General features: G+C 39.4%; 1 protein-coding gene across 1 annotated transcript in view; it reads left to right on the top strand.

The window, feature by feature from the left end:
• mipep.S (mitochondrial intermediate peptidase S homeolog) overlaps positions 1–25,184 on the top strand; it is a 57,095-nt gene that overhangs the window by 18,062 nt on the left and 13,849 nt on the right. Inside the window, exons 11-17 of the mRNA XM_018248647.2 lie at positions 3,343–3,496; positions 4,793–4,870; positions 6,101–6,305; positions 10,522–10,631; positions 13,443–13,517; positions 14,434–14,553; positions 24,686–24,807. Of these exons, the coding sequence (XP_018104136.1) occupies positions 3,343–3,496; positions 4,793–4,870; positions 6,101–6,305; positions 10,522–10,631; positions 13,443–13,517; positions 14,434–14,553; positions 24,686–24,807 (864 nt within the window). The remainder of the gene's footprint in view (positions 1–3,342; positions 3,497–4,792; positions 4,871–6,100; positions 6,306–10,521; positions 10,632–13,442; positions 13,518–14,433; positions 14,554–24,685; positions 24,808–25,184) is intronic.

Here is a 25,184-nt window from a genome sequence, read left to right on the forward strand (position 1 = left end):
TTCCATGAATGCTAGAGGAAAATGAATTTGTGTTGTGATATAAGCTGTGATATTGATTTTGGACATTAGAGGGCACTATAATATAAGAAATAACTACCGAATGAGCACTTCAATTGAGTCAGTGCTGCTTTAAAGAAGAACAGGTTCTTGTATGGCACTCAACGCAAACTAGGTCAACCCTTCTAGGAACAAATACTGCCCTGCCTATCTATATTACCGGTATCTTTCCTATTAATAATGTTGAAATTATGCAGCATTTTTATCTGATGGGCTGGGTTAAAATGCCAGCCAGGTGCAAAGATCAAACAGAGAACAGACCGGTAAATAGACAGCCTGTTGATGCACCATCCAGGGAAGCAGAGCAGCCAGAGAAATAAAATTGCTCATAGGATTAATTAAACTTGTTTAAAACATAGGCAGAGAATCGTTCAATCTGCTGGATCCTGTGACTGCACTGCATTGGCCTGGGCGCAGACACCTGGAGCAGATTTCATGGAAGAAATATTTAATTGTACTTTTTTGAGCGAAATCCGCTGTGTGTGTCTCTGCACCCAGACCGATGCAGTGCCAACACAGGAGCCAGTGGATTGGCTGATTCTTAACCTGCATTTACACAGTTAAGAGAGGGTACAGATAAGGGCAACTAAGCTGGTAAAAGGTATGGAAAATCCTAGCTATGAGGAAAGACTGGCCAATTGGGGATGTTCACGCTGGAGAAGAGGCGCTTAAGGGGAGATATGATAACTATGTATAAATATATAAGGGGATCATAGAATAATCTCTCTAATTCTTTATTTACCAGTAGGTCTTTCCAGCTGACACAAGGTCACCCATTCCGATTAGAAGAAAAGAGGTTCCGCCTAAATATTGGGAAGGGGTTTGTTACAGTGAGAGCTGTGAAGATGTGGAATTCTCTCCCTAAATCAGTGGTACAGGCTGATACATTAGATAGCTTTAAGAAGGGGTTGGATGGTGTTTAGCAAGTGATGGAATACAGGGTTATGGAAGAAATTTCATAGTACAAGTTGATCCAGGGACTAGTCTGATTGCCATCTTGGAGTCAGGAAGGAATTTTTTTCCCCTCTGAGGCAAATTGGAGAGGCGTCAGATGGGGATTTTTTGCCTTCCTCTGGTTAAACTAGCAGTTAGGCAGGGTAAAAGAGTTTAAAGGTTCAACTTACTATGTTACATGTGTCAGTAACCTAACCAGTAACAGTAAGCCCAGACTGGGATACAATAATCAAAAATATCATACTGGTATTTCAAATATACGGGTCTAAACAGTCCCACACTAAATAGTGACTATGGCTTCCTACAGCAGCCCCTCTCTGGCATTTGCCACAAGTAGTTGGCCAGCTTAAATATATTGCAATATATGGACAAACAATCCCTGTTTTGTTTAAAGGGTAAGGCATTTTTCATTAGCAGTATGCACAAAATGTCTCTGTCTTAAATATATTGATAATGGGTTGAGTGCAGTGGACTCTTGTATTTGTCTATTTGCCACAATCCACAATCTGGGACTCAGTGGGTTCAATGTAAAAATCTAATTATGATGGGATGCTTACATTTTAAGGACCTGTCCAAAGGGACCGTAATTACTGGGATAAAAAACCCCAGTTCAAAAGGGTACACAAGTCCAAAATCAAATAATTATCCTGTAAATCTATGTTAAGTTAAAAATATGTCTTTATTACAAACTCATGTGGTCTGTATGCCTATCTTTTTAAATGATTTTGTAATAGACATATTTTTAATTTAACATAGATTTACAGGATAATTAGATTTACAGGATAACTCTAGTGCCCATAGAGTAGCAGGCAATTGCACCTCTTGTGTGTGCCTCTTTGCTTCCCATATAAGGAAACAAATAGGTGCTAAAAGAATCAGAAGATTCCTTATGTAAGCCCTAGTTATTTACCTAATGTTGGGTTATATTTAACCAGGTATTATTAGGTCTCCTTTACTGTGTTGGTCCCACTGTTATACAAGGGAGTTCCCCAGATTTCTCTCCCCTTTCATTAAATAGAACCAGCAGCCCATTATCATGTGGTTCCCTTTTTAAGTTGACCTTTTGTGATTGCCGAGTTCTGCCTCCACAATGTAAGGAGAGGCACATGATCTGTTTTCCTGGCAGCAGCTGAAAAGAAATGGCTTTGTCATGAGCAGAGCAGCTGTAAAACATCTTGGGTTTCTTATCTGCCAGTCAGAGGACGGAGCAACAGGACTTGTGGAACAGCGCAGTTTGTCATGATGTGCTATTGCTCTGAACTGTGCTCAGTTAGAGGCAGAGGGGTTCAATCCTGTTCTTTTCTTTAACCCGTTCACTGTGTATGCGACTGATAGCGGCAGCACAGTGTGTGTCAATATATGAAGATCCAGTGAGGTTTAAATAAAATCAAGTTTAGCCTTTGCTAAATTGAAGACACTTAGAACTAGACAACATATTCCACCGTGCTTTATAGAGATCATTCAGCAGTTATTCACTGACCCAGTGGATCTTAAAATCTAAGGTCCCGATCCCATTCACACTCACTATGGTCCAGGAGGGTAGAGTCCTGCAGCGGGTCGGATACCTGCGGGTTACCCGCAAAAACCTGCCGTACCCTGCAGGTTGAAGTTCCGGGTGTGGGTATAGACGAAGTTCTGTGGGTTTGCGGGTCGGGCCGCGGGTTTTCTCAATAGCGATTTTTACTCCTTTTTTCTGATCGCCTCTACTTCCGATGATGTCACTTCCGGTTTACAATGACTGCACTTCCTGTTTTACTCCTTTTTTTCTCTCTCTGATCACGCCTACTTCTGATGATGTCACTTCCGGTTTACAATGACAGCACTTCCTGATTCTTGATGTTCAGCGGGTAGCGGGTCCACGGGTAAGAATGCGGGTCCGGGTTGCGGATTGCAAGTTGCGGGTCGGTTACGGGTTCCAAACAATGGAGCCGCGCAGGACTCTAGTAGAGGGCCCAGGAGCGTAGAAATCCCAGTGAGGCAGTTTCAATATATCTTGGTTGAACAGGTCAACATATCAGTGTTTTGGCCCTAAATGAAATATGCTGTGGGGCCCATCTACTGTATTTACACCACTACCTGAAGTAACCAATGCAGACATGAGGGGAACATACAAACTCCTTTCAGATAGCACCCTGGCTGGAATATAACCTAGGAGCCCGGCACTGCAAGGAATAATTATCAAAGGGGGATGAAGACCTCAGATTCTGTATTCTTTGTTTGATAAAAATATCAAAAAAAATCTTAGACAAACAAGTAGAGAGCTGGAAAATACCCTTTTGGATGTTGTACATGATTGCACTGATTTGATTTATTTTGCCCCCTCGCTGGCAGGTATAACATAGAGCCCAGTTTGTATTCTCCATTTTTCTCACTGGGTGCCTGCATGGAGGGGCTGAGCTCCATTTTTAACCAACTCCTTGGAATCTCCCTGTTTTGTGAACAACCAGAGAAGGGAGAGGTTTGGTGTGAAGATGTCCGCAAGCTGGTGAGTACTTTATCATTTGTCTTTCAGTCTGTGGTTTAGTGTTTCCTATGGTTTCATAATATTTTTACTTGCTCTTAGAAAAAAATGATACAGGTATGTGATCTATTACCCAGAAACTCATTATCCAGAGAGCTCCAAAATACAGGAAAGTAGTTTCCCATGTAGAACATTTTAAAGGGCAGTAGCTTGTATTTGATCGCAGCTAAACTGCATAAAGCCATATTGGTGGCAAAACAATCCTATGCATTTTTTTTTTTTAAATTATGATATTTTGCAGATTTGAGGTATGATCCAAATTAAAGAAAGACGCACAACCCGGAAGCATCTTAAATCGCGCATCTCACGCTGGGTCGCCGCCACTCGCCTTGATAAAGCTGAAACTAGCAAAAAATGTTGGCGAAACTCTGCACAATCTCTTGATTTTATAATTTAGCTTTAAAGCTGCTTTTTAAATAATTCCTTGGGAATTGGTCAAGTGGGATGGCGTGCATTTTAATCAATCCCTTTTTTCAACTACTTCTCCTTCCTATTGCATTCCTGCACTGGAACTCCAAGGGGACGGGTGATTTGTGGCTTTTTGAGGTTTAGTTAGCTCTTTAACAGCTGAGGGCAAAGTTTAAAAATCAAGGCCACAGTCTTGGTCTCCCTGCCTTCTACAACTTTGTGGTGTCCTAGGGATAGAAACAATTAGGCAGCAGTTTTTGGGATATCTCCACCTTCTTGTTTTTCATTTTCCTACTATCTTCATGAACTGAGTGGATTGGGAATTAATTTATCCCTGATATACTTTTTAAGGTTTTTAAAAGGTTACTGATCAATTCAGTGCATTAAATGGGGATCTTTCCTTAAATAATTCGGTGTTAGCACTGCACTTCAATTAATTTGTCAATTCATTTTCACTAGGCACTTTATTAAATTATTTAGATATTTATCTAGAATCAACTTAAGGTAATAATTGACATAAAATTATTTATTTAATTTATTGCACTTTAACTTGTTTCTAAGGGGCAAACAATATCCTGATTGCCCACTTTTTAAGATGGGTAGGGTGGTTTTGTTGCACAACTACAAGATAAGGATTCCCGTATCCTGGTAGGTCTTTGAATTGATATTGCAGTAACCTTGCGCCTAATTATTCACAAGGTAATAGAGGGGTGCTTTTCTCTTTCTCCTTGAGGAGGTTAGGGTTGCTGGCTTTATTGTGTCTCTGCTCAGCTTTCTGTGGTAGCAATTATCACTAACAAACAGAAATATTTTGAAAATATTCATGATTTTTTTTCTCTCTCTCTCTTAAAGGCTGTTGTACATGAAGAGGAAGGTTTGCTAGGATACATTTATTGTGACTTCTTCCACAGAGCAGAGAAGCCCCCCCAGGTGAGCCACTTTCACTATGCCTCCCAGTTATTGGACCTGTCTGCAACCATCACAGTCTCTCTCTCAAAGCCTTAGAGCAGGGGCCCCCAAACTTGTTTTAGCCGTATTCAGATGTAAAAAGAGTTGGGGAGCAAAAGAAGCATGGCTGGTGCAAAATAAGGGCTGTGATTGGCCATTTGGTAGCCGCTATGTGGAGTGACAACCTACAGGAGGCTGTTTGGCAGTACACCTGGTTTATATGCAACCAAAACTTGCCGCCAAACCAGGAATTAAAAATAAGCACCTGTTTTGATGCCATCCAAGGGGTTGGTGAGCAACGTTCCTCACGAGCCACTGGTTGGGGATCACTGCCTTAGAGGCTGGGGCAAAGGCAGGGGTTGTTTATACAGAGGCTTCTCAGTGGACTGTTGGTTTGTCTTGATTGTGCTTGGAAGAACCTAGATGTATACTGTGACTTAACATTAAGGGGGTTGTTTATCAAAATCCATTTTTTTCCCCTGATTTTTTTCAATAAAAAAGTTCGACCAAACTAGAATCCACGATATGACTTTATTTATTATTTAAAAAGCATAATTTAATCAGATTGGGGGCAAACTCGTGAAAATGCGAAACGTCCAAATTTTTTTTCCTGAGTTTTTTTACCGAATCTTATGATATTTTCGGGCTATTACCCGAAAAGCCTGAATTTTTCATATTTTTGTCCGAAATAGTCAGATTTTCAGGCAAATTCCAGCGCAGACCACAGAAACTCCCAAATAGGATAGCAACCTCTCCCATTGACTTATATACAACCTCGGCAGGTCTGAATTATTCCATCCTCGCGGTACAGGTATAATAAATCTTGAAAAATTCAAGGGTTTTTTTTGTCCACTAAAAATTCAGATATTATAGTAAAAAAAAATGAATTTTTTGGCATTCAGACTTTAATAAATAACCCCCTAAATTTCTAACAGATTAAATTGTTATTAAAGCCTGCAATGGGTGATTTGCATTACTCTTATTATTCCTTATCATAGACCTTCATAGACATAACATTCTCTTACTGGCTTTAAAAAGAAATTATAGAAATTTAGTTGTCCTTATTCTGGTAATTCTGTCTTCCCACTTCCAATGGTTTTGTGGGGCCTCTGTTCCTGTTTGCTTGTGTCAATGCTCTTAAACTTTACTTTGTAAGCTTTTGTGAAATCGTTACCTGAAATGCAATGTAACCAGCACCTTTATTTCCGGCAGGACTGTCACTTCACCATTCGGGGAGGGAGACTAAAAGAGAATGGAGAATATCAGCTGCCCGTTGTTGTTCTGATGCTAAATTTTCCAGAATATAGCAAGAAATCACCTACCCTGCTCACTCCCGGAATGATGGAAAACCTGTTCCATGAAATGGGCCATGCAATGCATTCCATGCTGGGGAGGACACGCTATCAACATGTCACCGGTAAGATGCTTTATATCCTATTTCAATGCAAATTACAGTGCCTAGCAAAAGAGTTCTGACCCTGGATAACAAAATGGGGTTGGACTGGCCAATTGGGACACTGGGAATTCCCACTTGTCTGTGTGGGTAGTTTAGGCAGTTGGTGGTGTCTGCGAAGGGGGACTAGAGTTCAAAAGGACAGTGATGCTGGTGGTGTGCAGTGGACAAGGTGGTGGGGGATTAGGGTTGGCGTCTGGCAGTAATATGCACAAGGTTGGGGTGAGTAGGAGTAAGAAGGCAGTGGTATAGTGAGGAGTTTATATGTAGTGAATAAAGTACCCCCTCTTGTAAATTATAAGGAAATTGGAAGTTACCGAGGAGTTTCATGACCATATAAAAACACGAGGCCGAAGGCCGAGTGTTTTTATACAGGTCATGGAACTCCGAGGTAACTTCTAATATCCTCATATTTTGCAACAGGGGGTACTTTATTTATTATAATACACACGTTCAATGAGTCATGTGACAGAAATGACGTCAGAACTCACCATTTATAACTGATGACATCAGAACTCACCGTTTATAAGGATATTATTTACAAGATATTCATAGCTTTTGTGTATCATAGAAATATAAATGCAGGGGGAGGTGGAGGCAGAGGGTATTGTTCAGTGCAGTGAGTTGTGCAGGGTGATAGGGTTTTTTGCTGGGATGGTGATGTGCGACTGCAGTGTGTGTGTGTTTGGGGTTGTCATTGAAAGCCAGGGCCCTTGGGGGTCAGGTTTACTGGTGGGCTCCACATACCGCAGTCCGACACTGATAAATCCTATATTCAGTGCTGTAACTAGATATCGCAGGGCCCCACAGCAAATTATTTTTATGTCCCAAAAATGTCTAGAGGTTGACTTATTTTACCGGAATTACCTCCTGGGCCTGCTTCCTCTATAGTTACGAACCTGCCTATAATGAAATGTTGTGCAGTAGTTAGAAAACACATAGGGGTATATTTATCAAAGAGTGAAGTTAGAGATCACCACAGTCCGCTAGAGTCAAATACTGCCTTTTTCCATTCATTTCTATGGGATTATTAAAGACATATTTTCTCAAAGGGTGAAAGTTCACCCTTTGATAAATTCGCCTTTAAAAATCACATAGAAATGAATGGAGAGAGGCGGTATTTCACTCTAGCTGACTGTGGTGATCTCTAATTTCAAAAAATAAATTCGGACACGGGGGGTCTATATTGCCAGTCCAAATTAAGGCAGCTGAGTGTCAGGGACTTGCTCCAGTTTTCAATGCACCTTTATATTACCAATAATAATGTCCCGATTCTCGTAAAAAATCATCTTTTTATAAAAATACATTCATACTGACCCCTTATGATCCACCTTACACGTTTTGTACCCTCCGGTACTTAAAGGAGAAGGAAAGCTATGGAGGGATTTTATTGCCAATAGATTAGCTGCAATAGTGCAAGCTGGAATGCTATATTTATTCTGTAGAATGTTTAACCATACCTGAGTAAAAAGCTCTAGAAACTCTGTTTGTTTAGGATAGGAGCTGCAGTATTAACATGGTGTGACATCACTTCCTGCCTGAGTCTCTCCCTGCTCTGGGCTCAGATTACAGTAGAAAAGGGAGGGGGGTGGGGAAGAGGAGCAAACTGAGCATGCTCTTGCCCAGGGCAATGAGGTTTAAGATGAAGGCAGGAAGTCTGATACAGAAGCCCATGTGTAAACAATAGAAGGAAAGAAATGCTGTGTTTCTTTTGACAGAGGACTCAGAGCAGCATTACTTTGGGGGTTTACTGGTATATTTAGATGGACCTTTCTGATAAGGCTTACTTAGTTTTAACCTTTCCTTCTCCTTTAATCATAGGAATTTCTGCCAGTATCAATTCCAATTTTGGAATTGAGAAAATACTGTCAGAAAGTCCTATGATTAAGTACCGTAGGGTACAAAATGTGTAAGGTGGATCATAAGGGGTCAGTATGTATGGAACTCTAACTTCACTCTTTGATAAATATACCCCATATATAGAATGTTACAGATAAGTAGATCTAGAGATGGCTGGAATTGCTAAAGTGTGTGCGAAAGGAAATAGGGGACGGAACTGGTGAGAAAGGGGCAAAGTTTAACTCAAAAGATTAGTCTGTAGCCTGACAAGCATATGGGGTCCCACTATTCCATATGGTCAACATTGCAAGATTTAATTTCCCATGTACAGCATGTCAAACCTTATAGCTCCCCCATCAATGCATGGACTCCATTTTACCAGTAAAGCTGCCTGACAATAAATGAGCCATCACTGTAACTATCTGCTGTTCCACTTCATCTCTGTAATGCCTCCTTTGCCTTCTACTCTTCACTTGTCACTCGTCAACTCTGCAGACACCGTTGTAAGACAGAGTTGAAAGCTCTTCTCGCTTCATTGCCTGTAATATACTTTTTCAGCATCATTTTACATCCAGCAAGACACGCTCGTCTTTTTATTTGCAAAGCAGGAATGCAGAGTCAATGGCATGTGACATTTACAGGGCAGTTAACTGTATTTAACCACACTGCTAGAGCATCACTGGGGAAGATAGAAAGATGGGAAACATTAGTCTGTGGGTGCTCTGCTACAATGCATGGAGAGCCTTTGCCATTCTTGTACATGTTAAACATTGCTACTTCTCCACCTGCAGTGACTACAGACTCCAGAGGAGGGAGTGTGAAAATAAGCAGAACCTATTTCACAGGACTTCTTTTAGGGTCAGGGCACACAGGCAGATTTGGGGCTACTAATCTCCCCGAAGATTAGCCACCCGGTGACAAATCTCCTCTTCTTCTGGGCGACTAATCTCCCTGAACTGCCTCCCCTGCCTTCCCGCCGGCGATTTATATTTTAGCACTCGGATCGGTTCGTTTTCTGAAGTTGCCCAAAGTTGCCTGACAAGGAAACTTTGGGCGACTTTGGAAAACGAATCACTCCGAGTGCCATCCCACCGGCGATTTACATTTTAGCCAGCGGGAGGCAGTTCGGGGAGATTAGTTGCCCCAAACAAGAGGTAATTTGTCGCCAGTAGATTAATCTTCCTGAATCTGCCTGTGAGCCCTGACCCATACTGTTAATTTTAGGTTTTCATAATCCTTTTAATTCTGATCTTCACATTTATATGTGATGTTAGTGTTTATTATTCTTATTTGAGAACATTTCCACTCAAAAGCACAATGTGATTATGTTCTAGGGACTAGATGTAAAAACCTTTCCTTCATACGAAGATATACCAGCGCTGTAAGGTTAGGGATAAACACTAAGAAAACACAAAAATAAAATATAGTGTAGTATTTTCGAATAAGATTTGCACCTCTTTGTGCAACTGCTATATGGTGTGGTTTGATATCTTCCACCAAGGGATTCAAGTGCCCTTTACCCGTGACTTTTTATTGATATACGTGGCCACCTCCTGTGTAAGGTAATGGGTACTTACAAACGTTTAGTTTTGCCACTAGCATATAATATGATTCTTTGTCCCAATCCTGGTTATCTGTAGGTCTCTAAAAAGATATGCTAAAATCGTGTAAAAACTTCTTTAATATAATAAAAAGATAAAAATACAGGTTGCACTCACATATGTGTGCTTAGAATAAGCATAAATACAGTTCGTCTTGGGGTTCTCCTGTCCTGCGTTCCACTCTGGATGTTTAATTGCCTGGCGTTGTTGGTAGGACACGCGCTCCTGGTCTCCCCCTGATGAAGTCACTGCTCAGCCGACGCGTTTCGTCTATGCGTCGGCTGAGCAGTGACGTCATCAGGGGGAGACCAGGAGCGCGTGTCCTACCAACAACGCCAGCATATCTTTTTAGAGACCTAAAGATAACCAGGATTGGGACAAAGAATCATATTATATGCTAGTGGCAAAACTAAACGTTTGTAAGTACCCATTACCTTACACAGGAGGTGGCCACGTATATCAATAAAAAGTCAAGGGTAAAGGGCACTTGAATCCCTTGGTGGAAGATATCAAACCACACCATATAGCAGTTGCACAAAGAGGTGCAAATCTTATTCGAAAATACTACACTATATTTTATTTTTGTGTTTTCTTGGTGTCTATCCCTAAGCTTACAGCGCTGGTATATCTTCGTATGAAGGAAAGGTTTTTACATTGTGGTTGATCTGAGGGAGAACAGATCTTTTACCGGCAAAGGGAGTGAACTGCAGAACCTTTGGATTTTATTTATTTTTCACTAGGGACTAGATGTGCCACAGATTTTGCTGAAGTCCCCTCTATACTGATGGAATACTTTGCAAGTGATTATCGAGTAGTCAACCAGTTTGCCCGCCATTACCAAACTGGACAGGTAAGCACTGAAACACTAATAATAAATGTTTGTTTAAATGACTAATATAATGTATAATTGTCCTCATAATTGTCCTGCAGCGGGTCGGGTACCCGCGGGTTACCTGTAAAAAAAAAAAAAAGTGTGCACCCTGCAGAATGAGGGGAGGATTTTCAGGTGCGGGTATAGATGCGGGTCGGGTGGGGGTCTCCTCTAAATTTCTTATCTTATTTATTATTGTCTATATTTTAATCCTTTTAAAGTGTTACAAAACTCGTTTCTGTCCCCGCCCACTTTTGATGGTCATTTCCAGTTTGCAGCACCATCACTTCCTGTTTGATGGTGGTCGGCGGGTTGCGGGGCGGGTTTCCAGATAAGGCAGTTGCGGGTCCGGGTCGGGTAGTGGATCAAAGTGGGTAAATATGCGGGTTGCGGTTCGGGTCTAGATCTTAAAAATCAGTTCCGCTCAGCACTCTAATTTACACTGTACACCATTAGCAATTCCATGGGCCCAGGGAGCCTTAATGGTCAAGTAAGCAGCGAAGGAAGACATTTTCCATTCTGCTGTATCATATGGGGTATTTGCCTTCTAAAATAATTTGAGGAAAGGATCAACTCTGATCATTTAGTTAACTTTTTTTTTTTTTTGTAAAGCCCCTTAAAGGGGTTGTTCACAATTAAATTAACTTTTAGTATAATGTAGTGAGTGATATTGTAAGATAATTTGCAATTGGTTTCGGTTTTATTTTATTTGTGGGTTTTGAGTTAACTTTTTATTCAGCAGCTATGCAGTTTTTAATTTTAGGAGTCTCTTTGCTAGGGACCGAATTACCCTAGCAACCAAGCATTGATTTGAATGAGAGACCGGGATATGAATAGGCGAGAACCTGAAAAAAAAATCGAGTAGTAAAAAGTAGCAATGACCATACATGACCATACGGAGTAGGGATGGGGGCGAATCTGACCCGTTTTGCTTTGCCAAAAATGTGCAAAACCTCGAAAATTCACCACAATGAATTGAAGTCTATGGGTGTCAAAACATTTTTGTTGCACAATGCAGTGCTTCAATTTTTTAATTTTTTTTTATCACTCAACAATTTTTTCACACATTGGTGTCATTTTTGTGGAAAAAAATTTCGCTCATCACTATTACGGAGCAGTGACCCCATTTGAAAGCTGGAAAGTGTCAGAAGAGGGAGGCAAATAATTCAAAAACGATAAAAAAAGAAAAATTGAAGGTCAGTTAAACAGCTGCTTAGCCATTCTATAACATACTAACAGTTAATTTAAAGGTGAACCACCCTTTAATGCACATACTCTTTTTTTTGAGATTTGTTTACATCTTCTTTATCCTCCTGCCCTGACCCAACACATGCAAATATAGGGGGCAGATAAGGGTTGTGCCCCAGGAATTTAGACACAGGGACCTTAAAGTTTTTGCTACGATGCACAGTAAAGGTGGCCATAGACTCAAAGATCTGCTCGTTTGGCGATAGCATGGCTATATCGGGGGTAATCTGATTGTTCAGCCGTATGGCCGAACGATCCAATTACGATGTGCCATGGGTTCAGGCGGGATCCGGCGGGTCAAAATCAAACCTGACCGATCGACCAAACGACGATCTCCGCCGGACGAAAGATGTCGGCACACGCCACACACGATCCGAAAATCGCACGAATCCTCGATTCGTACGATAGATAGAATCTATGGCCACCTTTACATATAGGTGCTCTACTGCAAATGTCAGTCTAGAATACACAATCCAGCAAAATGTGGGTCATATGCCATAGCTTGTTTTTTTTTTATCATTTTGTAACTTGGGGTTAGAGTACAGAAGGTAAAAATGGCTTGGTGGCGGGTACAGATTCATGCAATACAAGACATTATAATTGTATCATCTTATGTCCCCTTTCTGGCCAATCCGTTATTAAATAATTGAGTTGTGTATGCTTATGCACAGTAAATAATGTGGTCATCTCCTTTTCAATCTGTTCAGACTGTATTCTGTCATATTTGTCAGGGCATCCTCTAGCTCAGTGATCCCCAACCAGTAGCTCGTGAGCAACATGTTGCTCCCCAAACCCTTGGATGTTGCTCTCAGTGGCCTCAAAGCAGGTGCTTATTTTTGAATTCCAGGCTTGGAGGCAAGTTTTGGTTGCATAAAAGCCAGATGTACTGCCAAACAGAGGCTCCTGTAGGCTGCCAGTCCACATAGGGGCTACCAATAGCTAATCACAGCCCTTATTTGGCTCCATCCAGGAACATTTTCCATGCTTGTGTTGCTCCACAACTCTTTTTAAATCTGAATGTTGCTCACGGGTGAAAAAGGTTGGGGATCCCTGCTCTAGCTAAATAGGGGAACTGAATAAGCAGTAAGTTATTGTTCATAAGGAAAGAACATCTCTTTCTGCAGGGGGATCACACTCATTCATGAGTTTTTCCATAGCTTTTTCTTTGATTGGATGAGAATTCTGTTCTAGTGTTCTAACCCCCCCCCCCATCCACTCACATCTGGACCCAAGTCTGTAGGACAGGGGTGCCCAAAAGGTAAATCGGGACCAGTAGACCTTTAGTTGGTGATCAGTAGATCTCAAGACACTGGGGGTCATTTATCAACACTGGGCAAATTTGCCCATGTGCAGCAACCCATGGCAACCAATCAAATTGCTGCATTAATTGTTCTACTTGCAGTTGGCTTCTAAAAGCTAATCACTGAAAATAAATCCAAAACATGCGGTGAATGAAAATAACAAAAAAAATTAATTTGTCAAAAAACAAACTAATGTTTTTAATCCCCGCCCTAAATGTTTTTTATTTTCACAACTTTTTAGACGCTGTCAAAGCCTATGGTTTCTCGTCTTTGTGAGTCCAAAAAAGTTGGGGCAGCATCAGACATGCAGCTTCAGGTATGTGCTTGTGTTAGAATCCTTGTAGCATTGCAGATGCACCAAGTCTATAACTAAGCAAAATACGGAAGAACGGACGTTGAACTGAATCTGAACTCAAACTGCTTTGTGGGAAAAAAAATGTCTTCAACTGTTGCGACTTTTATGGTTTGTACCTGATTGTGCTGAACACTAAGGGGCAGATTTATCAAAGGTCGAATTTCGAAGTTATGTGAATTTTTATGAACTCAAATAAATTTTAATATCCATCGAATAGGAACGACCCAAAAATTCAAATCAAATTCAAATCACGTTGTCCTCGGAAAAAGAAACTTGACCTTTGCACGTCAAATTTTTAACAATTTTTTTTCCTCCCCTTACAGTCTATGGGGCATGATTTTTGCAGCAAAACTTTGCAAAAATTTTGCTCATCACTACTATTAACATCTTCAGATAGTTCAAGGGACCTCTGACATTGACTTCTACATGAACTCGGCAGGTTTTAGTTGGCGAATATTCGAATTGGAACTGTTTCCAGGGTCGATGTATGATAAATCTCACATTCGAATTCAAATTAGAGTTGGTGCTTTTAAATTCGAATTTGTGAGTTTTGACCAAAACAAAATTTTGAAAATTCTAAATTTATCATTCGAACTTGAATAAATCTGCCCCTAAGGATATGGTTGAACCCAAACCTTGCAGATAGGGTTGGTATTCAGCCAAATCCCTAACAAAATATTGGATTTGAAGCATTCCCTATTATGAATTAAATAAAAGATCTCATCAGCTCAGGGATATCTGCTGGGAGTTGTAGCCCAGTTGCAGCTAGAGAGAAGCAGTTTCTCTGTTTCTAATACAGTAGATTTGAGGGAATTGCTCTAATCCTTCTAAATTATAAAATGGGTTCCGTTAACAAATAGATGTTTTCTCCCTGCAGGTGTTCTATGCAATGTTAGATCAGATTTTCCACAGTGTACACCCCTTGAAAGGTTCCACAACTGACATATTAAAAGAAACGCAGGAAACTTTTTATGGGCTACCGTATGTACCTCAAACAGTAAGTACAAACTGGCAGAGCTCTGACTGAGTAGGGTCATCTTTGCTTTTAATATCGGTTGTATTTTTTGTGTATAATCTGTATGTTCCATGTAAACACCATCAGTTGTTAGCGCTTACATTTACAGTGCATGGCAGGTGTTTTTATTTCCCTAAATTTCGCCCACTTTGTTGTTTCTGTTATGGCGGCTGTGTTACAACACTTCGTAGACTTTCTTGGCTACCAGTGCTTATTGATGGCCATCAAGATCTGCTTTATTGGCCAGGTTCCAGAGCAAATGGATCATTGCTCAGCTTGGATGCCTAGCCTTGAGCCAAGTTGGGCTGATCTGAGCATCTTTCATACACAAAAGCTATGAATAGCTTGTAAATTATATCCTTATAAACCGTGAGTTCTGATGTCATCAGTTATAAACAGTGAGTTCTGATGTCATTTCTGTCACATGACTCACTGAAATTTGTGTATTATAATAAATAAAGTACCCCCAGTTGGAAAATATGAGGATATTAGAAGTTACCTTGGAGTTCCATGACCTTCGGCCTCGTGTTTTTATATGGTCATGAAACTCCTCGGTAACTTATAATATCCTTATATTTTACAAGATCTTTCCTAGTAGATTGGTATTGGTATTGGAGCTCACTCAAATAACTGATTCCAGTACAAACAAAATCCAACAAAATAACTGCCTTTTGCACAAATCATGCATGTAGAGAGACATGATGTCTGGGGATTTTAATAGAGTGAGCTCTAATACATCTTCTAGGCAAAAGGAGCCCCCCCTCTGTAAGATATATTGAATCATTCATCTGACACCCAACTTCTGATTGAAGACAGAATGAGGAGAAACAGATGCTGAGAGAGGAATAGTGAAGATAATATTTTAGATACGGTTTTCTTATTAGTTTCTTATTTCAGTATGTTGAAGCTTATATTAAATTTAAATTTTTGCAATATTTCCCCTTTAATTCAGGTTCAGATTACATTTTCTAATCTGATCTATTTCATTGTCATTTAAATCTTTTGGGTGTATATGTTCTACAACAGAATATCTTCTTCAGAATGACCAGATTGTGTATGATCTGTGTTCAGACACAACAGCCGCGTATCCGGTATGTCAAACACTATATATACACACTCACACACAGGAGCTAATGTTGTTCCTTCACTGGCTTTGCTAGTCTTACAATTCCACAAACGTTTTGCTTTTCATTCACACTGCACCCCCCGTTTGATTTTGGGTTGTTTGTTTAGTCTATGGAGCGATTCTCTGGTGGGTACCAAGTAAATAACATGCTTATAAAGCAACGCAAGCATTGCCTTGTCAGTCCCCATCTGGATCGCGTCTTGGAACACTTAAGTGGTTAATTAGATGTCGAATTCCTCTCCTCTCTCCCCAAAGAAAATTAGGACTAAATATTTACATATCATGCCGGACTTAATGAATTGATGACAGCATAAAGAAAACACTGAAGTGTTGGGAATTGGACCTTTCATCTTTTTGTTATACTATCTTTGCAAAATGTAAATTGTCTCTTGGTTGGTTTATTTAACCCCGTCTCTCAAATCAAAGACATCTCTAGTAAGGGGCCTTGCGGCAGTTTATTTTGGGCAAGTAATGCTTGGATTACCATGCCCTTGTTTTATTCTAATTCTCCTTAAATAGTATATGAGCTTTCCGCCTTGAGTCCTGAAACAAAGCACAGAGACTCAAAATGTTAACAAAAACATAAACGTTATGCAAAAACAGGTCATGCAAACCAAAATCTTTTATTTATTTATTTTTGTCAGTACAGGTATGGGACCTGTTATCCAGCATGCTCGGGACCAGGGGCTTTCTGGATAATGGATCTTTCCGTAATTTGGATCTTCATACCTTGCGTCTACTAGAAAATCATGTAAACATTAAATAAACCCAATAGGCTTCCAGTAAGGAATAATTATATCATAGTTTGGATCAAGTACAAGGTACTGTTGTATTACTACAGAGAAAAAGGAAATCCATTGTTAAAAATTTGGATTATTTGGATAAAATTGAGTCTTTGGAGAATAATTCAGAACTTTTTGGCTTATGGGTTTCCAGATAATGTATCCTACACCTTTATTAGATTTATATGAATGGACCTAATGTTTAAGGAAAAGGTAAGTTCGCCAATGCTCATTCTGCCACCACTATGGTTGTTTTACCCAAACAAGCCCTACACTTTCATGAGTTTGCCATAGCATGCATGCATAGGAGCTTGTGGCTGCCATTTTGGATCCGCCTGTGTTTAAATTCTCGGCAGCAAGTTATTTCTGTAAATGTATCTCTCCCCCCACATAAGCAGCTATTCTTGCAGTGCTAAAGGATTAACAGAAGCAATGCATATTCTACAAATGCCCCAATTTCGGGTCTGAGTGATGTAGCCCCAACTTGTTGAAATCATCTTCTTTCTGTGTGAGCTGCTGGGGAATGAGTGGCTTCAGTTAAACATCATTCATTCTGGGGCTTCCTTCGTTTTTTTAATATCTATTAAAGGGATGGTTTGCCATTAAGTTAACTTTTATCAGAGGTCGAATTTATGTGAATTTTTTTTTTAATTCGAATATACTTACAATTCGACAGGGAGGTCATTTAAGAAAAAATTTGAATGTCTAATATTCGATCCTACCCGAAAATTTGCATTGAAGTCGAATCTCATGAATCGAGTTTTTCTCCTGAAAAAAAAAACCTCGAATGTCAGAAAGGCAATTAACATCCCCAAATGAACTCGGCAGGTTTTAGGTGGCGAATATTCGAATTAGGACTGTTTCCAGGGTCAAGGTTTAATCCCCCCATTTCGAACAGGGGGATTCAAATTTGAATGTGTGAATCTTAAAACTCGAATATTCGAAGTCTAAATTACTATTCGACACTTGATAAATCTGCCCCTTATTGTGTTATAGAATGGCCTATTCCCAGCAATTTTGCAACTGGTTTTCATTATTTCTATTTTATAGTTTATGAATTATTAGCCCTCCTCTTCTGACTCATTCCAGCTTTCAATGGGAGTCACTGACCCCGCAGCCAAAACAATATTGCTCTATATGCCTACAATTTTATTGTTATGAAGGCTTTTGTACTACTTTTCTTTCTATTCCGTCCCTCTCCTTTTTATATTCCAGCCTCTCATTCAAACCACTACCTGATTGCTAGGGTAAGTAATACCTTAGCAACCAGATACAGGAGCTGCTGAAGTACAAAACTGGAGAGCTGCTGAACAAAGTGATAAATATCTAAAAAAACAGTAAAAATTGTAAATTGTCTTAGAATATCAATGTCTACGTCATAATAAAGTTAATTTAAAGGTGAAAAACCCCTTTAAACCCAGCAGCTTATGACAACCATATCCAGCCATGTCAGCTCCATATGAGTAAGAATAACAACCATTGCTATAATATTAAATCCTCTTGATTGTACTGGATGTTTAATGTGTGTTTTTATTTATTTATTTATTTTTGCTTACTTCTGTGTATAAATTTATGGCTTCCTCAATCTAACTTTTTCTTTCTTGGTGAGTCACCGACACATTTCGCTTGTTCTAATTGGCTGATGCCAGCATGAGTCAGCAATCTGTAATTTATTACTGAGAAACAGCATGAATAGCTCAAAAATCATAAGGGGGGAAAAAAGAAAAGAATTAATAAGTATCAACTACAGTTTAGTTTCAATGGCAGTTACCGTTTCACCATCCTGGCCACTTCGTTAGCAGCCAATATGGCTTTGGCCTACTGTAGATTAGTAAAGTATATTTTTTTGTGTGTTTATTTGGGCTAGTGGCAGATGCCACAGTAGCATTATACTAACTTGATGACTGGCCATAGGTGGATATAGTGAATACAGTAATTACACTAATATGCAACCAAACGCAGACTACTTATGGGGAATGTAATAAAAGTCAATAACGGACAAACAATTTGCAATGCGAAAAGTTATACCTTTGTGCAAACAGATTTTGCTTTGCGCAGATTTAATATAGCTTTTGCAAACCCAGAAACTGTTTAGCGACCACTTCCGACAGTGGAAGACCGTTTACGAATTTTATAGTTTGCGACAATGCACAGTAAATGTAATAAAACTTCTTACTGAAAAAGTGTTATGTTTGCTCCAAAATATTACCATGCCTTCTAGCACTTCTTAAAGGGCATGTAAAGGCAAAAAAATAAAATCCCATTTTTACTTTTTTTAATGAAAAAGAAACCTATCTCGAACATACTTTAATTAAAAAATGTGTACCGTTTTTATAAGAAACCTGACTGTATGCAGTGAAATTCTCCCTTCATTTACTGCTGTGGATAGGAATTGTCAGACGGTCCCTAACTGCTGAGCAGGGAAACAATCATACTTATTAACAGCAGGGGGAGACCCCACCTTACTTCCCAGCCATGCAGAACTCAAGCAGCTTTGTTTATGACGATCCCTAAGCAGCCCAGACCACTCTGAGCATGTGCACAGTCTTAGTCTTGCAAAGATGTTTAATAAAGTTACAAAATGGTGACCCCCTGTAGCCAACTTTGAAAGCATAAATTATTTGTTTGATTAGGCTTGTGGTGCAGTAAGTTTATGTTTATGTTTAGTATACAAAATACAGCATTTCTAGCCTTATTCTATTTTAGACTTTACATGCCCTTTAAGAGTGCAAAATTTAAATTTAAAATTCGCAATGCAATAACATTTAAAGGAACAATATTACATTGCGAGATGTGGATTTTTAGTCTTATTGGTGCAAATTATTTTTCTCTTTGTGACTTTGATTACATTCCCCTCTTATTGTGCTCCATACCTTGCACAGACTAAGGACTCATCAAGATCAAACTTCTTAAAAAACCTGGCATTATTCAGGCACACGATAGTGAAGCAGAGTACATGCAATAGGATTACTCACGTCGTGCCATAACAAAGTCTCGAGTGTGCAGTGGCCAGGAGGGGACTGATCCACAGATGTGTGCTGATCTATGTTGAATTTATTCTTTATTTTGATACACTCAAAAACAATCTATATTTTCCTATATGATATCATGGTGTGCCATTTAATCCTCCTCTTTAGATTCCTCCTGTAGCAGATACAGAAATAGGTGTTGATGTTTTTCATACTGATATTTGTTGAACATTTTTGTGTTATTTCTGTGTGATTATGAGTTGAGCTGCTGTATCATTACCCAGGCTCCTGTCGTTGCACGGAATTGCTTTGCTTTCTCACATGCAACATCTCTCTCCAGCAATTAAAGAAAACGATTATGTCGTTTTGAACAGAAAGAGAAAAAATGTTGGAAACAGGTTTGATGGGTGAGAGTTAGGGTTAAATGGGTGATGACAGCCCGGATTAATTTTTGTGTTTACGCTTCTATAAACGTTAGAATGTGATGGTTATCTGAACCTGAAGCCATATGTAGCTATATATGTATGAGGTTTTTTATGCCTTGTCAGATTATCATTTCTTTGCTACTCCAGTCATGTAGAGGTTGTGAAAAGCAGCCTCAACTTTAAAAAAATCAAAAAAAAAATCAGAAGGTATCTTATATCCATTGCATTGCCTCAAAACCAAAGGTAAAAGAGTAAATCTGCCTGACTTTGAGTCAAAACAATGATGGGACATACCATCATATGAGGACCACATCAGGCCATAGAAGTATTCCTTTTCCAGAAGGTCCCTCCAAGGCCCTCCAAGTCATCCAAAATCCAGTGCATCTGCCAGACCATTGGGTACAAAAATGTTGGACGTTTGCAGATATACTATACTCACTGCAGAGAGCGCTGGCAACACAGATAGGTTGGCACATATTCCATTTTCCCTAGGTTCTTGTATGCATAGAATATTCCCTCTTCATCCCTCTTCACATTTTAAAGTCAGAGTTTTCCTATAGATGACGGTGACAGGCTGAAATAATGGCAGTTCTGTATGGATACTGCTAAAAAATATGGCAGCCCCTTTTCAACTCCAAGGGCCTTCTTTATCAAAATACCAATTTTTCTGAGTTTTTAAATTAAAAAAGCCCAACCAAACTAGAAGCCACGGTTGGACCTTATTTATTATCAAAAAAGCACAATTTAATCGGATTGGGGACAAATGCCATAAAATCAAGTGAAAATCTGAATTGTATCATTTTTATCCCAAAACGCTCGTTTTTTTCAGGCTTTTTCCCAAAAAGTTTTTCGGATTTTTGTCTGAAATAGTCGTTATGGGGGGTAAATCCAGCGCAGACCACAAAAAACTTCCAAATAGGATAAGGACCTCTCCTTTTGATTTATATATAACCTCGGCAGGTCTGAGATGAAGGATTTTCGGATTCAGACTTTTTCCATCCTCTGGGCATAATAAATGTCTAAAGATTTTTCACTAAAAATCGGATTTTATTGAAAAAAAAACACATTTTTTTGCATTCAGACTTTAATAAATAGCCCCCAATTGCCTTTATGATGGGATTTTATTGCCTGAGCCTACAACAAGCTTCCCTTATATCCTACATGGTGCTAATTTTTCTTTTTCCTTTTGGACTATTGCAGTTATTTAATCTATTTTTTGACACAATAGTTTGTAAAGAGAAATGTGCTGAGAGAATGGTGCCATTTATCAGTGTGAGTAATAAGATCTACTCTGATTTACTTCAGCTACTCAGCAGCAAAGGCAGGTACCAACATGACCTCCCAGTAGGACATTATCAGCCCTTGGGTGAAATTTTCTTCTGTTATTAAATAGCTCTAATATCCTCCATATATGTCCTTGAGTTCTCTGGCTTTATGCATAATAAAGCAGATCTCCGTTAATGTTTTCCATTGTGTAACGTTTAGCTGTTGGGGAGTTAATAGTACACCAGATATTACTGTTGTAAGGTAAATGTAATCTCTGCGTTACAAAACATCTACTTAAAAAAAAAAAAAAAGGACAAATGTAGGCGTTAGTTATTTGTTCATTTAAGATTAATTTTCTAGGCCCAGTAAGGCAGCCGTATTTTCTGCTGATGGATCATAACTGAGGGATGGTAGATATTCAGAATTGACACACTGTTCTATTCTCCTCCCTTGTTTTGGGTTTAGTTTGCACTCTCTCATGAATATGCATTGCCCAATCCATCCGCCACAAAAATGCAGTATTACTGAAATTCTCTCATTGTGTCTTTTGCAGCCATCGGTTTTGCAATGATAAGGAAACTGGGAGCATTGTTCATTCAAAAAGCTTTTATTTGTAAATAGGGCACAATAGCCAAAAGCAAAATGCCCAGGTTTGCGGTATATAAAGGGCTTTTTAGTGCTGTAGCTCCAAGTTTCTATGCACTTGTTTAGTCCCTTGTAACGCTGAACTTCTACCCACCGTTGGTTTCTTCCCATTCTCCCTTTCTTTTCCTTCTCTTCAAACTTGCAAATGTCTTATCGTTATGCCCCTAATTAACTCACCAGTAGTTTCTCAATGCATGTCTTGCTGGTGGGTCCTGAGCAAATATTAAAGGCAGCAATACACAATGGTTGACTTTGGGGTTATCGGCCTGAATAGGAAACGGATGAACAGGGAGAGTATGTGTCTTCATCAGCTTAGGTTGATAGCTCTTTGGGGCAGGGATCTTGATCATGTCCATCTCAAGCTCCTTTTGTGTCTCTCGACACCTGGCAATTATGCTCTCTGTCTATTTTTTGTCAGTTTTATATAATTTGTAGCTCATACACCTGTTGCACTAATTAAATAAGAACATACATGTATCCACTTGGCTAATGGTAACAGACTGAGCAGGTGAGAGGGAGCTTCAGCTGCTTTTTCCTCTACCAGAACAATTTATGTTCTTAGAATAGGAAGCTGCCAATCTGATTTTCTGTTCAGATGAGTGGACCTCAATCAATTGCAACTGGTGGAACAAGTTGGACAAACTGAGATTTGCAATAATAATTGGACAGTAGGAATGGCTACACTGCTTGAACAAAACTATGCAGCGGTGTATGGCTTTAGGTAAAACTCTGCCAATGAAGCTGAGAATCCAGGAGAGCATTTGTTAATCATGAACGTTTTCCAGTCTTTCTATAAGGCTGCCATCATTCATTTTTTTCATTCTGCTGTAGGCAGTGCAGGGACAGTGGTTGAATTGTAGTGTTGTTCTTGGATAATCTTTGCACAAGATGTAATGAGCTCATTCTATCTCTATTTAACATTTCTGTAATGCCCGATAGGAGAGACTTTCATACTTGCCTCAGTGTTGGCACAAACGGTGGATCAAAAAGCTCCAAAGGATACCAAAATGTGATAGGGTGTTAACCTAATACTTCTCCAGTTCAGGCAGATTGTGATGCACTTTGTTGACTTGTATGAAATGGAAGATATAATGTGCTGTTTTTACAGTTCTACTTATTCATCCCCTGGAGTGTGTGGCAAGTTCCTCTCTTCTTGCATTTATTATTCTGGGAAATACCAAATAGAGGTGAGATCAATTTCTTCAGCCAAAACAAGCAAAATTGGCGTTATATATATATATATATATATATATATATATATATATATATATATATATATATATATATATATATATATATATATATATATATATATATATATATATATATATATATATATATATATATATATATCAAACTAAGATATTGGCTAACTAAGTGCATCACCTAGAATCCAGGCATTGAAATGATGGCCTCTTCCAAATCAGTTTCTTAGGCAGGTGGGTGCATGGTCACATTTATGGCCACATGGGTATACAACAAAACAGGTTTCATTTCAAAACCGTGTATTTGTGTGAAAACCTAACATTTCTCCTTTAAACAGAAGTAATTGGTTGGTTCAGGGGAAAGCAGTTCCATTGCCATCTGCACACCATGTTGCTTAAGTATAGTTCAGTAATGGAGCGGCGCAAATGCTGTTATTTTAACCTCTGTTGATAAATAAAATCTGTTAATTTCAGATACATTTTTTTCTTGTGTTTGGAATGCTCTATGGCGGCTTGGAAAGGGTTTAGGGAATATGCGTCTCTAGAATCCATCTGTTGTTCAAACGATGTTGCGCAAACACTAACTACTTTCCTTAGAAATCATCATCGATGTTATGATCCATTGAACAACACTCATAGCTCTGCAGTGGCCTGACTTTATCATACTTACATGGTCATCTGGTTTTATGTCTGGTTTTCTCTGTGTCCATAAGTCTTGTGTGTTTGTTGATATGGGCGGTGTTATTGGTGCCTGCGGATTTGTCCATATGCTTGTGGGCAGTGTGTACTTGTTTAGCTATAAGTGCCTGTGTGTGTGTCAGTATGTGTGTGCATTTGTTGTCATGGACTGTTGTATTTTGGGATCTGGAAGTGTGTCTCTATGGGTACCACTGTGTATGTGTGTTGACATGGCTGTCTGCGTGTCTTTCCGTTGGGATATGAGAGTGTGTCTGTATGGGTACTACTGTGTGTGCTGGCATGGGCCCCTTTATCTACAGAGTAGGCGATGAAATTGTCCTTTAGGTTAATGGCACCTGTAGCATTACTCTGCTGGTGGAGTAACACCCAAACAAAACTCCAAAGGTAATCAGATGGCGCACACACAGCAAAATGTGCTAATACATAGTGGTTTATTGCAGAGATCAGAATAAACCAATACGTATTAGCACATTTTGCTGTGTGTGTGCCATCCATTAGCTTTGGAGTATATATATATATATATATATATATATATATATATATATATATATATATATATATTGATATGGGCGGTGTTATTGGTGCCTGTGGATTTGTCCATATGCTTGTGGTTAGTGTGTACTTGTTTAGCTATAAGCGCCTGTGTCATATATATAACTGTTGAGCAGCAAAGTTCCCAGATAGAGCACCACAGAACAACATCCACGGAGTTTGGATTTTATTAAAGGATATTGAACACCCAAACACCCCATGTGCTTCCTATGATAAACTTAACACTCTATAAACACTTGGCAAACTCTTGTGAGCATTTTGGGGCCTGTTGAAAGGCCCCCCTTTCTTACCAGCTGTCCAGTGGACTAATAATGTCATCCCACCCACATGCCTCACCCTGCACAGCCAGATTTAGCCCCAATAAATCCTAAAAAAATTGATCACTGCTATAAATTACGTTCCTGGGCAAACAAACGGCTAACAGTTGTGCATTTGTATCTTTCAGGCTTGGCACCTGAGATTTAGTCACCTGGCGGGCTACGGAGCGAAGTATTACTCCTATTTAATGTCCAGAGCTGTGGCTTCCATGGTGTGGAAACAGTGCTTCATGAAGAATCCATTTGATCGGTAAGTTAGAGCTGATCCAGGGCAAATTACTGCAAGATCATTTGTATTTTGACTTTACTAACATTAAGCACATTAGTTCCATAAAATTTCCCAATGCAATCAATCAGAGATGTTCTTTCTTTATTGTACCTGCATAAGTTTTGTCAAAACTGATTGATAATTGATGCTATGGGTTGCTTTCTTGTGGTGGATTTGCCACATTAGCAAATAAGCCCAGTTATAATTTTTGGCACACTCTGAGGTGTGCCAATGTGTCTAATTTTGGGGTTCCACGCACTTTGAAACACCCTATGGTAGTGAGCATTGACTTGACATCTTTGCTTTCAGTGTTTACTACCATGGGACAGGTTGGAATGCACCACCACTATTCCAGAAAT

Source organism: Xenopus laevis, chromosome 2S (assembly GCF_017654675.1).
Source record: "Xenopus laevis strain J_2021 chromosome 2S, Xenopus_laevis_v10.1, whole genome shotgun sequence".
NCBI lineage: Eukaryota > Metazoa > Chordata > Amphibia > Anura > Pipidae > Xenopus > Xenopus laevis.